The sequence below is a fragment of the Salmo salar genome, chromosome ssa27, assembly GCF_905237065.1.
Source record: "Salmo salar chromosome ssa27, Ssal_v3.1, whole genome shotgun sequence".
Classification (NCBI taxonomy): Eukaryota; Metazoa; Chordata; class Actinopteri; order Salmoniformes; family Salmonidae; genus Salmo; species Salmo salar.
In genome coordinates, this window is record NC_059468.1 from 24,794,125 (window position 1) to 24,805,000 (window position 10,876).

At 42.0% G+C, this 10,876-nt stretch overlaps 1 protein-coding gene across 4 annotated transcripts in view; it reads right to left on the reverse strand.

Annotated features, from left to right (window-relative positions):
- The window catches only part of LOC106588797 (rap guanine nucleotide exchange factor 5), a 57,090-nt gene that overhangs the window by 36,409 nt on the left and 9,805 nt on the right, over positions 1-10,876 (reverse strand). For all 4 annotated transcript variants that reach the window (XM_014178231.2, XM_045709509.1, XM_014178230.2 and 1 more), the window contains exons 4-5: positions 1,954-2,075; positions 1,707-1,869 (exon numbers count right to left, since the gene is read on the reverse strand). In XM_014178231.2, coding sequence (XP_014033706.1) covers positions 1,707-1,869; positions 1,954-2,075 — 285 coding nt within the window. The remainder of the gene's footprint in view (positions 1-1,706; positions 1,870-1,953; positions 2,076-10,876) is intronic.

Sequence of the window (10,876 nt, forward strand, 5' to 3'; positions counted from 1 at the left end):
TTCCCGGGCTCTGAGAGCCTATGGGAGCCGTAGGAAGTGTCACGTTACAGCAGAGATCCTCAGTCTTCAATAAACAGAGACAAGAAGAACAAGATCTTGTCAGAGAGGGCACTTCCTGTAAGGAATCTTCTCAGGTTTTTGCCTGCCATATGAGTTCTGTTATACTCACAGACACCATTCAAACAGTTTTAGAAACTTTAGGGTGTTTTCTATCCAAAGCCAATAATTATATGCATATTCTAGTTACTGGGTAGGAGTAGTAACCAGATTAAATCGGGTACGTTTTTTATCCGGCCGTGTAAATACTGCCCCCTAGCCCTAACAGGTTAACACGTTTTTGGTTACTACATGATTCCATATGTGCTATTTCAGAGTTTTGATGTGTTAACTATTATTCTACGATGTGGAAAATAGTGCAAATAAAGAAAAACCCTTGAATGAGTAGGTGTCCAAACTTTTGACGGTACTGTATGTAAATATGATATTTCTGTACTTCATTTTCAATATATTTGCTAAGATTTCGAAAAACATGTTTTCACTTTGTCATTATGGGGCATTGTGTGTAGATGGGTGAGACAAACAATTGAATCCATTTTTAATTCAGGAGCAACACATTTTGGAATAAGTCAAGGGGTATGAATATTTTCTAAAGGCACTCTAGTTGAATAGTCCTGCTCTACTGGTCTCTCTGTCGGTACCTCTTCTGCCACCTCGACTGCTACTGGCTCTAAACAGGAAACAAGAACTTCTTCTCTCTCTTCTCTCTTTTCCTCCTTCTGTCTGTGTGTGAGTGTGTGTATGTGCGTACATGTTTCTTCTCTGTGTGTGTGTGTGTGTATATATATATATCAACAGGACAGTGTTTTTGGGTAAACTAATCTCTTTAGCAGTAGAACAAAGTGCCCTCAGGCCTCTGATGTAATGCGTTGTCTTTTAGAAGACACATTTTGTATACTACAGTCCCTCTCACTCTCACACACGCACACCTTCCCACTGTTCCCAGAATAATTTGCATACCATTTCCATTTTTTCTGTGGCTTCAGTTGCGAAGGAGGAAGACAGTGTGTGGATGTGTGTGCTGGAGAGCGTGTGATCTGATAAACCATGATGGATGCAGTAGCAGGACAGATAGTGATGGCATCACACTCTCCCTTTCCCTCCCTCCCTCCTTCCTTCCAGCTCCACCTCCTGACTACACAGAAGAGGACAAGGTGAGGGGAGGAAGCGGTGGTTAGAGATTCTCTCCCTCTCTGTCTTTGTGCCTCCCTATTCTCTGTCATCGGAAGTTACCATTTCTCTCGCTCCCACTGTTTTTTCCCCTCTCTCTCCAGTTCTCTCTCCCATTCTCCCTCTCTCGGAGTGACAGATTGAGTTCAGTAGCAGGCTCAGTTGGAATGCCACACGGACGAGTTGGAATTCTATCGGAGGGAACTGGGATTCTGTGTGACACCCCCCAACACGGACCCAGCTTCCGCTATAAACAGAGATCTATTGAAGTGATGTGTGTGTGTGTCAGACTAAGGGATTAACAATATGTAGCGAGATTAGAGATGAATCTTGTCAGAGTTGGAACACTGCTTTCACTTATGTTCTGGTGTATGTGTGTCTCTTATAACACACACACACACGGTGATGGTCATGGAACACACAGGCATCACTGGGTCACGTTCACACACACGTTGACACACACGTTCACACACAATTACCCAGTTCTGAACTGGACGTATGGGACAAGCTGTAGGAGGAGCCTAACAGCCTCTGGCCACGCCTCCTTCTCCAGGCCGCAGAACTCGCAGGCTGCAGACTCACACTCCTCAAAGCTGAACTGGTAGTAGGAGTTAGAGTCCCCAAACACCACACGCTGGTCCACTGAAACACACACACAGATAGACTCAGATGAAATGCCAGGGTAAGAAGAAGAGTGTGTGTGTGTGTGTGTGTGTATATACTCACCAGACAGTAGGATGCCCAGCTCCAGTAGGACCTGCCAGACGCGCACGGCCATACTCCGACAGCGCACGTACACACACTGCTCACACAGCCACTGGACCAGCTCTACACCCACGTAGCTCCGCCTGGACACACACACACACACACACACACACACACACACACAGCGTTAAGACACACACTGCTCACACACCCACGTAGCTCCGCCTGGACACACACAGCGTTAATACACACACAGCTCTACACCCACGTAGCTCCACCTGGACACACACACACACACACACAGCGTTAATACACACACTACTCACACACCCACGTAGCTCCGCCTGGACACACACACACACACACACACAGCGTTAATACACACACTGCTCACACACCCACGTAGCTCCGCCTGGACACACACACACTCAGGCACACACAGAGTTAATACACACACACACACACACACACACACACACACACACACACCCCCCAGGGTTTCCGTTAGCTGGTAATAGCCGGCTTTTGGCCATAAAAAAAATGAAAAGACGACAAATAAAATTGTCCAGGAGAAGAAAAAATATATATTTTGCGAAATAATGCTTTTGTGCCTATTAATTGAAGTAAATACATTGGACCGGTCATGCTTATTGGTCTATGGGTTAATTTGCATTATTTCGTGGCGTGTGTGTATATTGGTTATGTATCTTATTTATCTCACACACAGCATTCAGATTCAATCGCGGGAAACATAGTTGGAAAGCAAATGGCAATTGCTATAAAGAGAAGACAATGAATGGACTAATCAGTATTTTAGTTGAGTGAAAAAACAATAGGCCTATAGTGTATCTTATCGGCACCAGTGGAGAAAATCGACCATGTCCCTGGTGAGTGCCTACATCTACTCTTTATCCTAGTTGGGTCAGTGCCCCTTAAAAGTTAGTTTTTGGACAATAATTTCCTCCTCCAGTTTAGATGGACGTCATATTGTATTTGTGTCTCCCCTTCTCATAGGCCTATTATATGGGCAAAGTAGATTTGATTGATTGTTTGTCAGTTTCAGCGGAGTAGGCTACCCTGTAATTTGTCGTATTAAAATAGATTCTGCTAATGTCTCCAGTCATATAATGTGTATTAGAATTGCATGAAATGTGTTTTTCCCATGCAAAGAAAGAAGAAATGATAGCCTATAGCCCAGGCCTCTACACTGGCGGTGTCAGAGGAAGACTCCAGCCACTCAAGTCATAAACTGTTCTCTCTGCTACCACACGGCAAGGAGTACCGGAGCGTCAAGTCTGTAACCTAAAGGCACCTGAACAGTTGGTCCCCCCTTTGCTGCTATAACAGCCTCCACTCTTCTGGGAAGGCTTTCCACTAGATGTTGGAACATTGCTGTGGGGACCTGTTTCCATTCAGCCACAAGAGCATTAGTGAGGTTGAGCACTGATGTTGGGCGATTAGGCCTGGCTCGCAGTCGGCGTTCCAATTCATCCCAAAGGTGTTCGAAGGGGTTAAGATCAGGGCTCTGTGCAGGCCAGTCAAGTTCTTCCACACCGATCTCGACAAACCATTTCTGTATGGACCTCGCTTTGTGCACGGGAGCATTGTCATGCTGAAACAGGAAAGGGCCTTCTCCAAATTGTTGCCACAAAGTTGGAAGCACAGAATCGTCTAGAATGTCATTGTATGCTGCAGCATTAAGATTTCTCTTCACTGGAACTAAAGGGCTTAGACCGAACCATGAAAAACAGCCCCAAAGCATTATTTCACCTCTACCAAACCTTACAGTTGGCACTATGCATTCGGGCAGGTAGGATTCTCCTGGCATCCATCAAACCCAGATTGGTCCATCGGACTGCCAGATGGTGAAGAGTAATTCCCGTACCCCTTCAAACATTAAATCTCCAGCCGTGTACCGCCTCTAGCACCAGGCTCAGCGCACTCTCAAATGTTATTTTTTGCCATCATTGTAAGCCTGCCACACACACTACACAATACATTTATTACACATAAGAATGAGTGTGAGTTTGTCACAACCCGGCTCGTGGGAAGTGACAAAGAGCTCTTATAGGACCAGGGCACAAATAATAATATTATAATAATCAATCATTTTGTTCTTTATTTAACCATCTACATATAAAACCATATTTTGTTCATCAGAAATTGTGAATAAATCACCACAGGTTAATGAGAAAGGTGTGCTTGAAAGGATTCACATAACTCTGCAATGTTGGGTTGTATTGGAGAGAGTCTCAGTCTTAAATCATTTTCCACACACAGTCTGTGCCTGCATTTAGTTTTCATGCTAGTGAGGGCCGAGAATCCACTCTCACATAGGTACGTGGTTCCAAATGGCATCAGTGTCTTCACCTCTATGGGCTAGGTGGGACGCTTGCGTCCCACCTACGTAACAGCCACTGGCAGCCTGTGGCGCGATTTCCAAAACCTTAAAAATCCTATTACTTCAATTTCTCAAACATATGACTATTTTACAGCTATTTAAAGACAAGACTCTCGTTAATCTAACCACACTGTCCGATTTCAAAAAGGCTTTACAGCGAAAGCAAAACATTAGATTATGTCAGCAGAGTACCAAGCCAGAAATAATCAGACACCCATTTTTTAAGCCAGCATATAATGTCACCAAAACCCAGAAGACAGCTAAATGCAGCACTCACCTTTGATGATCTTCATCAGATGACAACCCTAGGACATTATGTTATACAATACATGCATGTTTTGTTCAATCAAGTTCATATTTATATCAAAAACCAGCTTTTTACATTAGCATGTGACGTTCAGAACTAGCAAACTTCCGGGGAATTCGCTAACATTTTACTAAATTACTCACGATAAACGTTCACAAAAAGCATAACAATTATTTTAAGAATTATAGATACAGACCTCCTCTATGCACTTGATATGTCCGATTTTAAAATAGCTTTTTGGTGAAAGCACATTTTGCAATATTCTAAGTACATAGCCCAGGCATCACGGGCTCGCTATTTAGACACCCGGCAAGTTTAGCACTCACCATAATCATATTTACTATTATAAAAGTTTGATTACCTTTTGTTGTCTTCGTCAGAATGCACACCCAGGACTGCTACTTCAATAACAAATGTTGGTTTGGTCCAAAATAATCCATCGTTATATCCGAATAGCGGTGTTTTGTTCGTGCGTTCCAGACACTATCCGAAATAGTAAAGAAGTGTCGCGCGCATGGCGCAATTCGTGACAATAAAATTCTAAATATTCCATTACCGTACTTCGAAGCATGTCAACCGCTGTTTAAAATCAATTTTTACGCCATTTTTCTCGTAGAAAAGCGATAATATTCCGACAGGGAATCTCCTTTTCGGCAAACAGAGGAAAAAATCCCAAAGGCGGGGGCGGTCAGGTCACGCGCATAAGCCCAGTGTCCCTTGATCGGCCACTTGAGAAAGGCGATAATGTGTTTCAGCCTGGGGCTGGAATGACGACATTCTGTTTTTTCCCGGGCTCTGAGCGCCTATGGACGACGTGGGAAGTGTCACGTTAGAGCAGAGATCCTTAGTAAATGATAGAGATGGAAAAGAAGTTCAAGAAATGGTCAGACAGGCCACTTCCTGTAAAGGAATCTCTCAGGTTTTGACCTGCCATTTGAGTTCTGTTATACTCACAGACACCATTCAAACAGTTTTAGAAAATTTAGGGTGTTTTCTATCCATATGTAATAAGTATATGCATATTCTAGTTACTGGGTAGGAGTGGTAACCAGATTAAATCGGGTATGTTTTTATCCAGCCGTGTCAATACTGCCCCCTAGCCCTAACAGGTTAACCTGTTGGGTCTAGGGGGCAGCATTTGCACGTCTGGATAAAAAAATGTACCCGATTTAATCTGGTTACTAATCCTACCCAGTAACTAGAATATGCATATACTTATTATATATGGATAGAAAACACTCTAAAGTTTCTAAAACTGTTTGAATGGTGTCTGTGAGTATAACAGAACTCATTTGGCAGGCAAAACCCTGAGACATTTTCTGACAGGAAGTGGATACCTGATGTGTTGTATTGACTTTAAACCTATCCCATTGAAAAACACAGGGGCTTAGGAATATTTTGGCACTTCCTATTGCTTCCACTAGATGTCACCAGCCTTTACAAAGTGTTTTGAGTCTTCTGGAGGGAGATCTGACCGAACAAGAGCCATGGAACGATGATGTCCCATTAGACACCTGGCGCGCGAGTTCATGTTGGGTACCCTCGTTCCAATACGTTATAAAAGAGTATGCATTCGTCCACCTTGAATATTATTCATGTTCTGGTTAAAAAAGGCACTAATGATTTATGCTATACAACGTTTGACATGTTTGAACGAACAGAAATATATTTTTTCCCCTCGTTCATGACGAGAAGTCCGGCTGGCTTACATCATGTGCTAACGAGACGGAGATTTTTGGACATAAATGATGAGCTTTTTTGAACAAAACTACATTCGTTATGGACCTGTGATACCTGGAAGTGACATCTGATGAAGAGAATCAAAGGTAATGGATTATTTACATAGTATTTTCGATTTTAGATCTCCCCAACATGACGTCTAGTCTGTATCGCAACGCGTATTTTTCTGGGCGCAGTGCTCAGATTATTGCAAAGTGTGATTTCCCAGTAAGGTTATTTTTAAATCTGGCAAGTTGATTGCGTTCAAGAGATGTAAATCTATAATTCTTTAAATGACAATATAATATTTTACCAATGTTTTCTAATTTTAATTATTTAATTTGTGACGCTGACTTGACTGCCGGTTATTGGAGGGAAACGATTTCCTCAACATCAATGCCATAGTAAAACGCTGTTTTTGGATATAAATATGAACTTGATAGAACTAAAAATGCATGCATTGTCTAACATAATGTCCTAGGAGTGTCATCTGATGGAGATTGTAAAAGGTTAGTGCATCATTTTAGCTGGTTTTATGGTTTTGGTGACCCTGTCTTTGACTTGACAAAACATTACACACAACTCTTGTAAATGTACTGTCCTAACATACTCTAAATTTATGCTTTCGCCGTAAAACCTTTTTGAAATCGTAAAACGTGGTTAGATTAAGGAGATGTTTATCTTTCAAATGGTGTAAAATAGTTGTATTTTTGAAAAATTTGAATTTTGACATTTATTTGGATTCAAATTTGCCGCTCTTGAAATGCACCTGCTGTTGATGGAGTGCACCACGGGTGGCACGCTAGCGTCCCACCTAGCCCCAAGAGGTTAACAGCGCAATTTGCCAAGGCAAGAAACTAAGCGCAGCCCTATGCAGAAATCTGACAGTGTCTTCTGATTAAATTCAATTTTCACAGAACCGCTTGTTGCAATTTCAATGAGGCTCTCTTGTTCAGATATCGGTAAGTGGACTGGAGGCAGGGCATGAAAGGGATAACGAATCCAGTTGTTCGTTTTGTCCGTTTCGGGAAAGTACCTGCGTAATTGCACACCCAGCTCACTCAGGTGCTTCGCTATATCACATTGTCTGTAAGCTTGAGTTCATTTGCACACAAAAAATCATACAATGATGGAAAGACCTGTGTGTTGTCCTTGTTAATGCAGACTGAGAAGAGCTTCAATATCTTAATCATAGTCTCAATTTGGTCCCTCACATTGAATATAGTTGTGGAGAGTAGCTGTAATCCTAGATTCAGATCATTCAGGTGAGAAAAAACATCACCCAGATAGGCCAGTCGTGTGAGAAACTCGTCATCATGCAAGCGGTCAGACAAGTGAAAATGATAGTCAGTAAAGAAAACTTTAAGCTTGTCTCTCAATTCAAAAAAACGTGTCAATACTTTGCCCCTTGATAACCAGCGCACTTCTGTATGTTGTAAAAGCATTACATGGTCACTGCCCATATCATTGCATAGTGCAGAAAATACACGAGAGTTCAGGGGCCTTGCTTTAACAAAGTTAACCATTTTCACTGTAGTGTCCAAAACTTCTTTCAAGCTGTCAGGCATTCCCTTGGCAGCAAGAGCCTCTCAGTGGATGCTGCAGCGTACCCAAGTGGCATCAGGAGCAACTGCTTGCACGCGCGTTACCACTCCATTATGTCTCCCTGTCATGGCTTTTGTGCCATCAGTACAGATACCAACACATCTTGACCACCAAAGTCCATTTGACATCACAAAGCTGCCCAGTACTTTAAAAATATCCTCTCATGTTGTCTTGGTTTCCAGTGGTTTGCAGAAAAGGATGTCTTCTGCTGGGGTGGCAGGAAGCCTAGTGGTTAGAGCGTTGGACTACTAACCAAAAGGTTGCAAGATCAAATCCCCGAGCTGACAAGGTAAAAATCTGTCATTCTGACCCTGAACAAGGCAGTTAACCCACTGTTCCTAGGCGGTCATTGAAAATAAGAATTTGTTCTTAACTAATTGCCTAGTTAAATAAAAGTTAAATTAAAACGTAACAGACATATACCAGGAGCTGTGCCATGTCTGTTGACTTAACCAGCTGTAACGCAGAGAATTCACTGGCTTGTATGTGAAGCAGTAATTGTTTCAAAACATCTCCTGCCATGTCACGGATGCATCATGAAACAGTGTTGTTTGATGAAGGCATTGTCTGTATAGTTTTTTGGGGCCTTTTCCCCCAGCATTTTCCCAGCCATATCTGTGGCAGCAGGAAGAATTAAGTCCTCCACAATAATATGGGGCTTGCCTGTCCTAGCCACTCGGTAGCTCACCATATAAGACACTTCTAGCCCATTCTTATTAATGGTATCTGTTGCTTTTATACATGTCTTACTACTCGAAAGTAGTCTTTATTCTCGCTCAAAAAACTCATGTGGCTTATTTTTCAAATTGTCGTGTTTTTAAATGTCTGCGCAAGAGTGATAGTTTCCCGCGAGAGAGTAACGGTTAATGTGATTGGATGTTAATTATTTGATTAGGCTACCTGTATTTGACATTGTGTTGTTATTTCGCTGAACACTAGATGGTTTCATTTTATTTTTGGCAGTGAAACGAGGCTACTCAGGTGTGAAAAAAACCTCACCCAAATGTATAGCCCCGTTGGAAAATATAAATTAACTGCTTGGAAATGTGAAGACTTATTTTTTATTATTATATATATTTTTTAATGTGAATCACATTTTTATTTGGCGTACCCCCAACGGCATTGTGCGTACGTACCCCAGTTTGGGAATACCTGCTCTAGAAAACGTGTTTCCACTGAGTCCAATGGCGACGATCTTTATACCACTCCACACGACGCTAGGCATTGAGCATGGTGATCTTAGGCTTGTGTTCGGCTGCTCGGCCATGGAAACCTATTTCATGAAGCACTGACTAACAGTTTTTGTGCTGACGTTGCTTCCAGAGGCAGATTGTAACTCGGTAGTGAGTGTTTCAACCCGAGGATAGGCGACTTTTACGCGTTTTGCGCTTCAGCGGTCTCATTCTGTGAGCTTGTGTGGCCTACCACCTCGCGGCTGAGCCGTTGTTGCTCCTAGACATTTCCACTTCAGAATAACAGCACTTACAATTGACAGGGGAAGCTCTAGCTTAGCAGAAATTTGACAAACTGACTTGTTGGAAAGGTGGCATCCTATGTTGAAAGTCAGCAACGGGATGAAATAGCCAAATCCACTAATTTGAAGAGGTATGTACATATAGTGAATGTCCTGATTGCCTAGTCACTTTTACCCCTACCCACATATTACCTAATTTACCTCAACTACCTCGTACCCCTGCACATTGACTTGATACTGGTACTCCTTGTGTATAGCCTTGTTATTGTTTTTATTGTGTTACTATATCCTTTTTTTATTTAGCAAATATTTGTCTTACTTCCCAACAGTGCAGAGTTAAAAAGTAAGACTTCACTGTAAAGTCTACACTTGATGTATTCGGCGCATGTGACCAATAAAATGTGATTCGATTTATACGCACTCTGCCATACAAGTTTTGCAAACAGTGATTGAGTTATATTATTAGCCTAAATTATGACTATCCAATCTACTCATCACATTACGAATAGTAGGCTATTTTACATAAGTCTGCAAATGTGATGATGTATGGAATGCTTTATTATTAAAGGTGCATTTCTATGGTGAAAATGTGCTTCCACAAACTTGAAACTCACGCTCCTCCTACGCATAGGCTAGGGATTTGACCTTCATTACACGTCTTGTTGGCTGAGGAAAAATAAATGTGGACAGTTATTCTAACATCTTAAAGTGCGTGGTAAATACACACGTCATTGCATCCTCCACTAGCATGTTCTGTTAAGATGAATTACCATAAAATGTTGTTTGTGTCACTCAGAGCACCGTGGGTGGACGCCCAAATCAGGTTACGCACACAATGCATATGGGTCCGGTACATTTCTCAGATGTCCAGTAAATTAAAATGCTGCCGGTCAAATGTCTGTCACCACATTTTCATAACTGAAATCCTGACACACAAAGTATCAATACACACGCACACAGTCTCAATACACACAGTATCAATACACACAGTATCAATATACATGCACGCAGTATCAATACACACAGTATCAATATACACGCACACAGTATCAATACACACAGTATCAATACACACAGTATCAATACACACAGTATCAATACACGCAGTATCAATATACATGCACGCAGTATCAATACACACAGTATCAATATACATGCACACAGTATCGACACACACAGTATCAATACACACACGCACACAGTATCGACACACAGTATCAATACACACACGCACAGAGTATCAATACACACAGTATCAATACACATGCACAATGTATCAATACACATGCACACAGTATCAATACACACACGCACACAGTATCGACACACACGCACACAGTATCGATACGCACACAGTATCGATACACACACGCACACAGTATCGATGCACACACACAGTATCAATACACACACACACAGTATCAATACACACGCACAG